This window comes from Gossypium raimondii, chromosome 11 (assembly GCF_025698545.1).
Source record: "Gossypium raimondii isolate GPD5lz chromosome 11, ASM2569854v1, whole genome shotgun sequence".
Taxonomy (NCBI): Eukaryota; Viridiplantae; Streptophyta; class Magnoliopsida; order Malvales; family Malvaceae; genus Gossypium; species Gossypium raimondii.
The window spans coordinates 18,558,597-18,573,672 of NC_068575.1; the positions used below are offsets into that span (position 1 = coordinate 18,558,597).

The window sequence follows — 15,076 nt, forward strand, 5'->3', positions numbered from 1 at the left end:
AAGGGTTTGAACCTAAACTTATCACGTTAAAAACCTTGCATAATATATCGCTAAAAAGGAGTCCATATTTTATAAAACATATACGGTAACATATTCATTATTGAAATTGTCGATAGTTTGCTCTTTCAGAAAAACTTAATTTGCAGCGAAATCTTAAGAGTCATTATATTTTGAAACCCGAGTTTGTATTTCCAAAACGTTTATTTGCGAGGAACCATTATTTCTGAAAAATTGTTGTTGTGCATCGCAGAAAACATAATCAAAACCAATCACACACACACACACACAAAAAAACAAAAGAAATCAAAAAGTCCGAAGAGTCCCAAAATTACAAATCTCTCAAGAAAAAAAACTAGAAATTTAAATTAAACCATTAATTAAAAGACAGTTTCCAGACTAGTGGTCACCGCTGAACCTCCGTCGCATCGACTTGCCTATGTCTGAGGATTACCTGAACAGAACATACAAATAGACGTGAGTTATCAAAACTCAATGTGTATCTTAACAGAGACATACATACAGATAAACTTAGATTTCTCATATAGCAGATCAGATACGGACATAAGTCCTTAGCAGAATCAGATAATAACAGAGTCATATAGATATGCAAATTCCTACCCCATCCTCTACACACCAACTTCGACCATTCCAACACACCACGTGAAGTATAAAACACCCACCCATTCCTACACACCATAAAGTGTGCATACGACATTTATCAGAATAGTTTACAGCTAAGCTGCCTGTATATTCACGAAATGTCGCCTTAGAGAATACTTCCTCCACATATACAAATCCTACTCCATATAAAGATACAAATAACAGATATAACAGAATTAACATGTCCCGTATGCTCATATACAAATATCATACATATTAATACAAAACAATCAAATCATACATATCAGTTTTCTTAATACTCAAAACAATCTACCAGAATAGCAGATGTCATGCATTAGGGTTTGGTTTGTCCTTACCGACCCTACAGAAGGCCTACAATCGGTCGGAATGACATGTTTAACACTAGGGAGAAATTTAGAATTTTGGGCCAACATGCCTGTATGGCCCATACGACCTGGTCCACGGCCCAAATGCCCAAATCAACCTAGGCCGTATGACCTACACAGCTACACATTCACACATCACACAACTGCATGTCACACACGTCCGTGTGGCTCGACAGGCCACTTTTTTAGCTTTCGCCAAACCTTGTTTTCTCACGTTTTCGTTACACACTTGGTTCGATTTCGACGAGAATACAATCACAGGACTCTCGAGACCTAAATATTCTAAATAAAATGATTAATTACAACAATTAGGTATGAGATAACCAAGAATCAAACTCATTAAAACACCAACACTCCTCCATACTCTTACCGATTAAAAAACTGCAGTCACACGAAACTACGATGTTGAAGCGCCCAATGTCTCACAACCTTCACCTAAACGTAAAACCAATTAACAATGACTACAAATTAATCAACACCACTAACATCCCATAATTCCAAAATTAAACAAATAAAGAATCATTACCCTTACCTATGACGCACGAAATTGCAGAAGCCAAAAAGTAGCCACACAATTGCCAAAAGTCGAATAGCAATAGGGTAGCAAAAGAATAATTAAAAAATTTACCCGGTCCCCAAATTGGTAGTGGCGCAAGAAGTGAGAAAGAAAGAAAGAAAATAATAATGAAATTAAGATAGAAAGAAAATGTAAACGTGGATTGAGGGAAATAATTTTGTTTATTTTATTTTATTTTATTTAAAAAAATAAATGAAAACTTAAAATTTTAAACCTACACAACTACCCCTATCCCTATAATAAAGCAACAAATATCCACCCCCACTCCCAGAGTTAAACTTTAACTTAAATTCTACTAAACAACACAACCAAAAATTACTTAGAAACAAAAACTCTCCCTAAGACTCAATTCCACGACCGACCCTTCACACACCAAGGCCTTAACCACTGAAGCAAGTATTGAACTATGACGAATTTTATGAAAACAAGAATTAAATCTTTGGGGCGTTACAACTCTACCCCTCTTAAAAGAAATTTCGACCTCAAAATTTACCTGATTCAAATAGATGTGGATACTGTTGACAGATCGAGACCTGAGGTTCCCACGTGGCTTCCTTAGTGCCATGATTCCAAGACAGAACCTTAACTGATGGAATAGACTTCCTCTTTAGAATTTTTACATCTCGGTCTAGAATTTGAACCGGCTCCTTCTCAAATGTCAAATTTGGTCTAACCTCAATCTTCTAAATAGAAACAACATGAGATGGGTTAGACCGATATCGCCTCAACATACATACGTGAAACACATCATGGATACAATTTAATTTCGAAGGTAACTCTAACTGATAAGCGACCAGTCTCACACGCTTCAGAATCTGATGCGGCCCAATGAACCTAGGGTTCAACTTGCCCTTACGTAGGAATCGTAGAACCTTCTTCCACGGAGATACCTTAAGGAACACGTAATCCCCCACAAAATACTCAATGGTCCTCCTTTCCATATTTGCGTAGGACTTCTGTCTATCAAAAGTCACTTTAAGATGATCCCGAATCAATCTAACTTTGTCTTCAGTCTCAGAAACCAACTCAGGATCCAAAATCTGTCGTTCACCCAACTCAGTCCAACACTTACGACCATACAGAGCCCCGTAAGGTTCCATTTGAATGCTAGATTGAAAACTATTGTTGTAGGTGAACTCAGCTAAAGGCAGTAAATCTTCCCAACTTCTTCAAAAATCAATTACACAATTCTAAAGCATATCCTCTAGTATCAGAATCACCCTCTCAGATTGACCATTGGTCTGAGAATGGAACGCAGTATTGAAGTCCAGTCTTGAACCCAAAGCCTTATGAAGTTTTTTTCCAAAATCGAGAAGTGAAGCGAGGATCCCTATCAGAAATTATCAAAATCGGAACCCCGTGAAGTCACACAATCTCAGAAATGAAGAGCTTGGCCAACTTCTATAGTGAATAATTTGTCCGAACCGAAATGAAATGGGCGAACTTGGTCAATTGATCCACGATGACCCATGCAAAATTCTTCTTAGTAGGTGTTAAAGATAACCCACTTACGAAGTCCATAGTTACACATTCCCATTTCTATAAGGAAATCTTAACGGGTTGAAGCAAACACGAAGGCAACTAGTACTCAACCTTAGACTACTGGTACGTCAAACAACGAGAAATAAAATATGTTACTTCTCGTTTCAAACCCGGCCACCAATTCAATTCATAGAGATCCTAATACATCTTATTTCCATTGGGATGCATAGCATAAAGGCTACTATGCACTTCCCTCAACATAGACTGTCTCAAGTCGAAGTCATTCAGTATACAAACTCGTCCTCAAAAACACAAAACCCCATCATTATTCAGCCCAAAATCAGATTTACAACCACTCTCTACTTGACAAAATCACAGGACCAAAGAATCATCCCATAATTGCTTATCCTAAATCTGATCAATCCAAGTTGGCTTAATTTGTAACTCTGCTAATAGACTCCCATCCTCAAACAGACTTAGGCAAGCAAACATCACCATCAAATTAGACATTAATCTATAACTAAACAAATCGGCCACCAGATTGGCCTTACTGGGATGATACTCTATTGTGCAGTTATAATCTTTGAGTAGCTCAAATCATCTACGCTGCCTAAAGTTCAACTCCTTTTGAGTAATGAGGTACTTATGGCTTTTGTGATCGGTGTAGATGATACACATTTCAGCATACAAATAATGCCTCCAAATATTTAAGGCAAAAACCACAGCAACCAACTCGAGATCACGCGTCGAATAATTTCACTCGTGTGACTTAAGCTGTGGGGATGCATAAGCTACAACCTTACCATCTTGCATCAGAACACATCCCAACCCGACATGTGATGCATCACTATAAACCACAAACTCCTTACCAAATTCAGGTTGTATCAGAATAGGAGCCCAGGCCAGAACAAACTTGAGCTTCTTAAAACTTGATTGTTGCTCATCAGCCAAGAAAAAATGAACATTTTTGCGTAGAAGCTTAGTTAGAGGAGCTGCAATCAATGAGAACCCCTCAACAAACCTCTGATAATAACCTGTAAGACCCATAAAACTACAGATTTCAGAAACATTCTTAGGTTGTTTTCAATCAAGTACAACCTCAATCTTTCTAGGATTAACTCGGATTCCCTCGACAGAAACCACGTGCCCTAGAAACGTTACTTCTTTTAACCAAAATTCACACTTGCTCAACTTAGCGTAGAACTATTTTTTTCGGAGTATCTGAAGAACTACTCTAAGATGCTCATCATGCTCATCCTCGATCTTAGAGTACACCAGAATATCGTCAATAAAGACTACAACGAACTGGTCTAAATATAGTTGGAAAACCCGATTCATCAGATTCATGAATACAGCCGGAGCATTCCTCAAACCAAAGAGCATAACTAGGAACTCATAATACTTATAACGAATCCTAAAAGTCGTCTTAAAAATATCAACTTCCTTAACCCTAAGCTGATGATACCTGGAACAAAGATCTATCTTTGAGAACATTGAAGACCTACAAAACTGATCAAACAAATCATCTATGGCTTGGATCCAGAATAGGGTCCAGCGACCCTCTCCAAAACTCTCACTATGGCTTGGAACAATGTGTCATCCCTAGCCGAGCGACTTTGAGACCCGATATTGTCAGTAGGAGTAGCCGGTGTCTCGCTCGTATCCAAATTTGGCATACTGCCCAGTGAGAAAGACTTAGCTCGATTCCCCCTACGGGGCCCGTCACATCTACGAATACCACGACCACGCATTCCATGAGTGTTTATCATAATTACTGTTTTATCTACATTATAAAATTTTATGTATAAGTTCTAATGTTTATTAGCAACTGTTTTATGCTTCAAATATTTATCAAAAGTTTTAGAAATCTTTCAGAAGTTTCAGTTTCTAACTAACTCAGTGTAGTTTCAGAAAGTTTAGAGTTTTCTAACTACAATATTTCTAAGTTTAGAAGTACTTATAGTATCAGCACTGAAGACTTGGTGTACCACATACTTACTAAAAAATGAAACAAATTTTGTTTGAAAATAAGTTCTTTTACAAATAAAAATTTGAACCTAAAATTCACAGCCCGAGTTTTGTAACCTGGCTCTAATGCCACTAAATGTAACACCCCATACCCGGCCTGGACGTTATGGCCGGATCTGGGAATGTTACGAAGAAGGGTTTGAAACTAAACTTATCACATTAAAAACCTCGTATAGTATATTGCTAAAAAGGAGTCCATATTTTGAAAACATATCTAGTAACATATTCATTACTGAAATTTTCGATAGTTTGTTCTTTCAAAAAAACTTAATTTACAGCGAAAATATTAAGAGTCATTATATTTCAAAAATCGAGTTTGTATTTTCCAAAATGTTTATTTGTGAGAAACCGTTATTTCTGAAAAATTGTTTGTTGTGCGTCGTAGAAAACATAATCAAAACCAATCACAAAAAAACACCAAAAGAAATCAAAAAGTCTAGAGAGTCCCAAAGTTACAAATCTTTCATGAAAAAAATGAAAAATTTAAACTAAACCGTAAATGAAAAGACAGTTTCCAGACTAGTGGTCACCTCTGAGCCTCCATCGTACTGACTCGCCTATGTCTGAAGATTACCTGAACAGAATAGAACAGAGAAACAGAGCTGAGTTTTCAAAACTCGGTGTGTAACTTAATAGAGACATACAAACACATAAAGTTAAATTTCTCATGTAGCGGATCAGATACGGAAATAAGTCCTTAGTAGAATCAGATAATAACAGAGTCATAAAAATATGCAAATTCCTACCCCATCCTCTACACATCAACTCTGACTATCCCAACACACCACGTGGGGTATAAAACACCCACCCATCCCTACACACCACATAGTGTCTATACGACACTTATCAGAATAGTTTATAGCCAAGCTGCCAGTATATCGGTGAAAGGTCGGCTTAGAGAATACTTCCTCCACATAAACAAATCACACCCCATAAACAAATACAAATAAGAGATAAACAGATATAACAGAATTAACATGTCCTGCATGCTCATATACAGTTATCATAAATATTTATGCAAAACAGTCAAATCATACATATCAATTTTATTAATTCTCAAAAAAGTATATCAGAATAGAAGATCTCATGCATTAGGATTTGGTTTGCCCTTACCGACACTACGGAAAGCCCACAGTCGATCAGAACAACATGTACGACCCTAGGAAAAAAATTAAAATTTTGGGCCCACATGCCCGTGTAGGCCCACATGCTTGTATGGCTCAAACGCCCAAATTGGCTCTATCCGTGTGGCTCACATGGCCTATCCCACGACCCAAATGCCCAAATTGGCCTAGGACGTGTGACCCACACAGCCACACACTCACCCATCATACGGCCATGTGTCGTACACGGCCAGGGAGATGCCCGTATAGTGTTGATGTACGTCGAAACCACCAAAAATAATTCCTACAAAATAAATCTAAATAGTAGCAAAGAATGGTATTAGGGTCGAGTCCACAGTGATTGGTATTATAATCAACTTTTGCGTTTAACTTGTGATAAGAATTTTTGTCGTGTTGATAGTTGTGGCAATAATCGTACCTATGACTCCAACGGACCTGCTAAAAAAATAGACAAATAAATCAGGAGAGTTTGAAATTTTTAGAAATCTAACAACTGAAACAACATAAATAAAAAATTAAATAAATTAGAAATAAAATTAAATTGGGAAATAAATTCAGATTTTGTAAATAGTGATTATTAGTCTTAGCGCTAGACTCGGTGGATTCCAAATTTAGAATTGATCCTCGAACATAAATTTTCTCCTCCAAACAATAAGCTGGTTATTACAGTTAAGAACGTCCTAACTGCAAATTCTTCCTCTCGTAGCTAGTCTCAGTTCGACCTGTAAACCAACACTTACTAGTTATCTAACCGAGATACACGAGTTCCCGATTCAAGATTTCGGTAGCCTTGTGCTCTGAAGAACCCAACTCGAGTTAACAACCTCAACCGCGTGAGTCATTTAAACCCGATCACTGCTCCCTTGATTTGTTCTCGAAGATCTGAATACAGTACGGCAAACTCTTTTCCCCAACTGTCTACAAACACGACTCCAACCCAACGTGCACTTTTTAACTTGAAATCGAGTTAACTTTAAGGGATGAGTTGTCAATCTCGATGCTTAGGAAAAATGTGAATATCGATTGGAAGGATTTTTAGTACGGATATGCATCTCACGATTCTTGCCTAGAAAGAATACCTGCCTAATTCTAAGTTAGAATTTAGTGAAGCATGAATTTAATCATGCTTTGGTTGGCTATGGAGTGGATTTGAGTGAAAATGGTGGAAGTTTGGAAGGGAAGGAACTTGGAAAGAAATTAAATAGATTTTTGCAAAAACAAGGAAATGGAAATGGGGTAGCAGTAAGCTACTGACGCATAAAATTGGAAAGAAAGGAATAATTCTTATTTAATTCCAAATGAAAATCAAGTGTAAAACATAATGTGTCTTTTCCAAGACACCTTAAAGTCATATTTATATATATAAGATTTATAAATTTGGCTTTAACCACTCAACACATAATTAAGATTAAAAAGAAATCAAATTTTTTCTAATTTTGGCTTTTACAAAGTCAAAAGAATCTGATGAGTCTTTGTCTATTTCCATATTCTTTATTCGGCCTCACTTTATTGATTGTGTTGCAAACTGGTCCTTTTCTGCTCGTTTTTTACTCATAGCATCTCAATTGCATCCTTGACAAGATTAAAACATAAAATCATTGATTCAGCAGGGATCAATTAAAAATTAACCGAATTAAACACAAAAAGTCATGCAAATTAACTTGTTATCAAATCCCCTTACTTAGCTAATGCTTGTCCTCAAGCATATTGTACTTTCAAACATTAGAAATTATTCTACAATTTATTAAAAATCGAACCTCTTTTCCGCATCCATAAAAAATGCAAACAATATAGGCAAAAATAGATAAATGCTCAGAATATATAGTTTGATCAACAAGTGTCATAAAATTGAAATATGTGACCTAAATCATTTCACTAAATTGAGTTTGAATCCAAAAATTTCAAGGTATTATTAATTAATCAGTTAGTAGTAAAAAATTTAGACAGAGTCAAAACTTTTACGCGAACTAGGATGACAACCCAAGCAGCCTATCCTAGTTACTTAATTCAAATAGTCTTTTTTTTTAGACTCGGTTAGCAGAATGTTTGTAAGTTTTCGATTTGTCACTCGAACCTTTTTAAGCGAGATAAGATGACAACCCAAGCACCTCACCCCGGTTACTAAATTCGGTCACGTTTTTAAAACTTTCACTCATAACTTGAGCCTTTATTAGTTTTATTAATTTATTTATTTATAAGCAAATATTTTTCAAATAGTTAATTTTCATGAAAAATCTGGTTACATATATCAATTTTAAAACACACTTGTCGATTAATCTAGATACTTGAACACTTTAATTAAAAAATTACCCAATTGTCCAAATTGACTAAGTAATGAGATTAAAGGCTCAATCTCAAATAAACTATCGACTAAATCTAGCATAAGATTGAACATATGCAAAAGAAAAACATGCAGCAAAAATCATGCATATTTACCATTGTACTTACCATTTCAACCCCCCACTTAATCTATGCTTATCCTCAAGTATGTTTTATATGCCATAAAAGAGAGTAACCCAAATAACAAGTAAAAATAAAAGTTAAGAATACTCCCCATATGTCTTTTAACGATGTCAGTGTTGGGGGTAACGACTTTCTAGGATGTCGACGATTGTGGATACTTAGGTTTCCATTGTTTCAAGTTGAGCTTTGATCCGACTTAAATGTGCTTCTACAGATAAAGGTTGTTCCTCTTGCTCCCTAGTAGTGAAATGTGGACATTGGCAAAAGACCATATTTTAGCGAGTAGTTCGTGTATCTGGAGGAACAAAATAACACGAGTAGGGGTGCCGAAAAGCAAACCCATAGAATCCAAACAATATTTATCTAGGCGATCGATAGTATGTGCATATGTTAAGGATGAGAAATTGACTTCAGAGGGAAAAAGTCGAGAGGTTAAATTTTTAATATATAGCCCAAGTATTAGTAAACGATTACATCGCAAAACAGCATGAAAGTTTCGTGCAAACTAATATCCTAAATTAACTTTAAATCCAGAATTCATACACCATAAAAAAAAAAAACAATTCAGTTTTAGATAAAACAGATGACGAATCATTTCAACCTGAAAAACTAAAGGCTAAAAATCGATGAATATATCTCAAAGAGGGTTCATGCACAAATAAGTCCTTAGAGGTCTTTGGATTATAAAGTTGATTTCTAGAATGAGTTAAAGCACAATAAACATTTTGGGAATCAAAGTTACTTGGAATATCTAACAGAGCAGTATGATAGAAATCGATTTGAATATTGTTAGGGTCGACGAAACCCATGACAATGTTAAATTCAAAAATCGACATCCTAAAGTCTTTACCAAGTAGCCGAAAAAAGATAATGCTTTGTGTTTCAACATTTCGTAATGTATTAATATTGAAGCTAAATATGGTGTAGAATTCATAAATCAATTCATAATATGCACTACATGAATTATTTGCAAATGAACTCCAACCAATAGCATTAAAATAGCCAATCACAACATCACGAATATTTAACATATCTAGAGTGTAAAGATCAATTTGCTTGCAGACCAGGAGCGGGCGTTGTCGGATGTCGTCATATCTTACGCAATGCTTCGAGGTCTAAAAGTTTAGAAACCCTCGTAGTCGTCCTTCGGTGGGAATAGTGTTTGCACAGCCTCGTCTATTACGTTGACCGTCTTGTGATGGTCGAACATTTTCGTTTCGTGAGTCGAGTGGTGGACTTGAATTTCTAGCAGTGTCAGTACTGCTATGTGGAGGTTTCGCTGGCTTATGTGTTGGTGGTCGACGGGCTCGAGTGGTGGACGATCATGTTCGACGTTGAAAAACACGCTCGTTTCTAGTCGAGGGACCTTCGACATAGTCGTTAGAAGTCCCAACCTCATCTGAGTGACCTGCATAATATGTTATTAAAGGTAAAATAGGTTGTGGGTTAGGAATCAAACTTTCGGGAGTAGCGAAGCTACTGTCCGAATGTTCTATTTCGATCGAAGTTGGACTTCATGGGTGATGATTCCTAATATGCGCGGCTATTCATCTTGTAGGTGGTGGAGAAGGTTCTGAGTCGTCATCGTCTAAATCGATGACTGGAGGCATTGAGAATTGGTATCGTCCGCGATTGAGTGAGGCTAAAATATTTTCTGTCGTTTGGTTCTGAGTTCGAACCATGGTTTTCGTATGGGCTTAAAGAACAAATGGCTCTGGTTTCTCACGGCGGTAGACAGTGACGACGGCGGAGGATGGCTGGGACTGCGTGGTTTGGGTCAACTTTTTAAGAGTGGTGATGGGGGTTTCAGGTATTGCATCGGTTAAGGTGGTAGGAGGGCTGGTTTAGGGGTTAGGTGATTATGGAGGAAAAAAAGTAGAAGAGGTGGTGTTGTGAAAGAGAGGGGTGACGACGCGAGAGTGTAGATCAGCGATGGGAGAAATGGCAAGGCTGTGGCAACGTGGTGGCATCTCAGTTTGACAACAACGAATGGAGGGAGGGGAAGAACGACTGTGCTTCTCGAAGTAGCATTTGGCGTCGCTAGAAATGGTGAGACAATGGCGACTCGTGAGGTCCGTGCTCGATGGTGATGGCGGACGGTGATGGTGGTGACGATACTCGATAGCTGCGACGAGGTGAAGCGAAGGTGGTATGGTGTTTAAAAAGTTAGAGTTTTGTTTCTTTTTATTTTTGGAGAAGATGAAAAAGAAAATTAGGTTTGGGAATTTAGGGATTTGAGTTTTATTTTTATTTTTATTTTTTTGAATGGCCAGTTTGGGCCTCTTGTCTAATTCTTTGTTTTTCTTTTTTGGGCTAGCTAGGCCGTTCGGCCTAATTTTCTTCCTTTTGATTTTTTTTAGGCCATGTTGGGCTAGTTGGTGTTTTTGGTATTGGGGGTTTTTTGTGTAGGTCAGTTGGATGGGTATTTGGGTAAGGGTAGGTAGGTTAAGTTGATTTTGGTTTTGGTATTATTATTTGGGTTAAGGGTGTTGGGTTTTGTTTGTAGGTAAATAATTGTCAACATTTAACACATCATGCCCACGCCACCTTCATTATCCGATTTTTGGAAAATTCACAACAGCTATTGCGATCCTGAAAACAGCAAATTAATTGGATTAAATAAAAATTTATTTATTTATTTATTTACAACCTAAATCTTACTTAAATTCAAACTTAAATAAATGTAAATAAATTTGGGTTGCCTCCCAAAAAGCTCTTTTGTTTAACATCCTCGACGACCTGGAAATTTATTCAATCGACTCTTCGAGGACTAATTCCTCAACCATGTGGGCTTGAAAATTTTCGTAGAAAGGCTTTAATCGTTGTCCGTTGGCCTTGAATTTTTTTTCGAATTCTTCACTTTTAACCTCGACTGCACCATGTGGAAATACGTGAGTAATAACAAAAGTCCCTAACCACTTAGTTCGAAGCTTACCTGCAAAGATTCTCAGTGTAAGGTCATAAAGTAATGCTTTCTGCCCTACCACAAGTTGTTTACAGGTTATCTTTTGATCATGGTATGCCTTGACCTTATCCTTATAAATTTGGGCACTTTCATACGCTTCTTATCGAATTTCCTCAAGTTCCTGAATATGTAACTTACGATACTTACCTACAGCTTCTATCTCCATGTTGCATTGCTTGACCACCCAAAATGCTTTATGTTCTAGTTCGACAGGAAGATGACACGATTTACCAAAAATTAATCGATAAAGAGACATACCTATGAGTCCTTTATAAGCTGTACAGTATGCCCACAGTGCATCATTTAGTCGTAAACTATAACCTTTTCTATCCGGCTTAACAGTCTTCTCCAAAATTAACTTAATTTCTCGATTCGACACTTCTGCTTAACATTTTGATTAAGGGTGATAAGCCATAGAGACACGTTGTACTACCCCGTACTTTTTCAAAAGTGTGTCGATTAACTTATTATAAAAATGCGTTCCCCGATCGCTGATCAATGCTCGCGGTGTGCCAAATCTAGAAAAATTATAACTCTTTAGAAAATCGACTACCATTTTGGCATCAGCATGACGGGTGGCTTTTGCTTCTACCCACTTTGATACATAGTCAACTGCAAGTAAAATATAAATGTTACCGTATGATGAGACAAAAGGTCTCATAAAATCGATGCCCCATATATCAAATATTTCACAGACATGTACATGAGTTAGAAGCATTTCATTTTTCTGGTTCAAGTTTCCTACCTTTGACACTTTTCGCATGTTTTACAGAACCAATATGCATCACGACAAATATGTGGCCAATATAGTCCACATTCAAGTACTTTATACGCAGTTCTTTTAGGTCAGAAATGTCCACCACATGCGTAAGAATGACAAAAAGATAGAATCGATTTTACCTCAGTTTCTGCAACGCAACGTCGAATTACCTGATCAGAACAATATTTCCAAAGGTAGGGGTCGTCTCAAACATAGTATCGTGATTCACATTTGATCTTATCCTTTTCAGATTGTGGTAAATTAAAAGAGACTATACTTGTAGCAAGGTAATTTACCATGTTTGTGTCCTAGGGGAAAATTTTCTGAATAGCAAGCAAAATTTCATCCGAAAAGTCTTCTTTAAATGGTGTGACATCCTTCGATGGAGGTATTCTCCTCAGATGGTTAGCTACCAAATTTTCACATCCTTTCTTATCTTTTATTTCGAGAACAAACTCTTGCAAAATTAATATCCACCTAATAAGCCTTGGTTTTGCTTCCTTTTTTCTCGATCAGATATTTAAAATATGAACGAAACTTTTCCAAAGCAAAGACTATAGGTAGAAATTCTTTTTCAGTGGTCGAGTAATTGCTTTGGGCAGCATGCAAGGTCTTAGACGCATAGGAGATAACGTGTGGTTCTTTCTCGATTCTTTTCCCAAGGACTGCTCCTACGCTATGGTCACTTGCATCGTACATTATTTCAAAAGGATAGTCCTAATTTGGTGGCTAAACAATGGGTGCCAAAATAAGATTATGTTTGAGCATGTCAAATGCATCGCTACATGATTTGTAAAACTCGAACTCCTTGTCCTTTTATAGGAGATTACAAAGCGGTTGCACAATTTTTGAAAAGTCTTTAATGAACCGTCTGTAGAAACCTACATGACCAACGAAAGAACGAATCTCCCTCACAGTTGTGGGGTATGAAAGTGAGTTAATAATTTTGGTTAATCAATAGACATTCCCTTAGAAAAAATGATGACCTAGAACTAATCCTTTATCCACCATAAAAAGACATTTCTCATAACTTAAAACAAGGTTAAATTCTAGGCACCTTTCCAGAATTTTTTCAAGATTTGACAAACGCACCTCAAAAGACTCACAATATACAGTAAAGTCGTCCATGAATACCTCAATTATTTTCTCGACACAGTTAGAAAATATACTTACCATACACCTTTGAAATGTGGCTGGTGCATTGTAAAGTCTGAATGGCGTCCATCTGTAAGTGAACGTGCCAAATAGACACGTAAATGTCATATTCTCTCAATCTTCCAGTGCCACTGGAATCTGGAGAAACCCTTAGTAACCATTAAGACAATAATAATGAGATTTTCCAACTAAACATTCTAACATCTGGTAAATAAAAGGAAGTAGAAAGTGATCTTTACGAGTGAAGGAATTCAACTTCCTGTAATCGATGTAGATTCTCCACTTGTTTTGGACCCGGGTGGGAACCATCTAACCATCTCACCTATCGAATTCTCAATTACGATCATGTCAGTTTTTTTGGTACTACATGGACTGGGCTGACCCAATTACTGTCAGAAATGGGATAGATCATTCCAGCATCAAGTAACTTTTGAACTTCTTTCCTTACCACTTTCATCATGGGCGGATTGAGACGCCTTTGAGCCTCTCTTTTGGGAATAGCATTCTCTTCAACTTCAATTTTGTGCACGCAAGTTTAGGGACTGAAACCATTAATATCGACTATCGTCCATCCAATTACCTCTTTATAATCTCTAAGAACTCGTACCAAGTTTTCCTCTTCTACCTTCAAGAGTTTACTCGAGATTATTACCGGTAAGGTATTTCCTTTGCCAAAAAAAGCGTACTTCAAATGCTCCGGATGTGGTTTGAGTTCCAACTCCGGAGCCTGCAAAACAGATGGTAAAAGCTTAGTTTGTGAATGGGACAATTCAAAAATTGTACCTAGATTTTTCTGTAATTGTGGTGCCTCCATATGAGCCACTGTTTCGTGAACAGACTCTTCACAAGTTATCCACTCCTCTAGTTATTCCATGGCATCAAAGTCTAGACTTCTGCAAAGAATAGTTCATAATTCATCCTCGTCATAATATTCTAAATGTAATATAGTTAAAGGATCAACTATATCAATATTAGAAACATTAGAAATCATGCTAGGGCGGTTCATGGCCTCATAGACATCGAATTTCACTACTTCCCCATCAAACTCCATAGTGAGTATCCCACTTCATACGTCAATTTACATTTGTGCGGTACTCAAGAATGGTCTCCCAAGAAGTATGTCAGGCGAATTGGCCAAATTTTCATCCTTCATGTCGATAATGTAAAAGTCTGCAAGAAATATTAACTCGTTTACCTTAACAAGAATGTCCTCCAGCACTCGCTCTAGATGTACTACAGATTTATTTGCAAGCTGAATAATTATACATGTTTCCTTCAAAGGACCTGTATTAAGTAGTTTATAAATTGACAAAGGCATAACATTAATTGATGCGCCTAAGTCACACATTGCTTTTTTAATATCGACACTACCTATTTTACAAGATATGAAAAAATACCTTGGTCCTTACATTTTGGTGGTATTTTCCTTTGTAGAACGGTGGAGACATTTTCTCTGACACTTCCCTTTTCATTACCCAAGAGCTTTCTCTTACTCGTTCATAATTCTTTTAAGCA

The 15,076-nt window shown here is 36.9% G+C and overlaps 2 protein-coding genes across 2 annotated transcripts; both read right to left on the reverse strand.

Annotated features, from left to right (window-relative positions):
• Window positions 1–403: 403 nt before the first annotated feature.
• Window positions 404–2,684, reverse strand: LOC105801176 (uncharacterized). Its single transcript, XM_012632510.1, has 4 exons — window positions 2,322–2,684; window positions 2,078–2,264; window positions 733–797; window positions 404–451 (listed from the first exon to the last, which is right to left on the reverse strand). Exons 1-4 carry the CDS (start codon window positions 2,682–2,684, stop codon window positions 404–406), a joined length of 663 nt encoding a protein of 220 aa, XP_012487964.1.
• A 90-nt stretch (window positions 2,685–2,774) lies between these two features.
• LOC105801175 (uncharacterized) lies at window positions 2,775–14,612 on the reverse strand. Its single transcript, XM_012632509.2, has 6 exons — window positions 14,541–14,612; window positions 14,142–14,288; window positions 13,801–13,883; window positions 13,580–13,710; window positions 3,870–4,100; window positions 2,775–2,914 (listed from the first exon to the last, which is right to left on the reverse strand). Exons 1-6 carry the CDS (start codon window positions 14,610–14,612, stop codon window positions 2,775–2,777), a joined length of 804 nt encoding a protein of 267 aa, XP_012487963.2.
• Between the last annotated feature and the right edge of the window lie 464 nt (window positions 14,613–15,076).

Coding starts and splice junctions, on each gene's coding strand:
- LOC105801176 (XM_012632510.1), bottom strand. CDS start 2,684: ATGGAACCTTACGGGGCTCTGTATGGTCGTAAGTGTTGGACTGAGTTG. Junction 2,265..2,321: donor GTATCCATGATGTGTTTCAC/GTATGTATGTTG, acceptor TCTATTTAGAAG/ATTGAGGTTAGACCAAATTT. Junction 452..732: donor AATATACAGGCAGCTTAGCT/GTAAACTATTCT, acceptor TGTTCTGTTCAG/GTAATCCTCAGACATAGGCA.
- LOC105801175 (XM_012632509.2), bottom strand. CDS start 14,612: ATGGAGTTTGATGGGGAAGTAGTGAAATTCGATGTCTATGAGGCCATG. Junction 14,289..14,540: donor GCCCTAGCATGATTTCTAAT/GTTTCTAATATT, acceptor TCTGTTTTGCAG/GCTCCGGAGTTGGAACTCAA. Junction 2,915..3,869: donor ATGTGTTCTGATGCAAGATG/GTAAGGTTGTAG, acceptor AATTTCTGATAG/GGATCCTCGCTTCACTTCTC.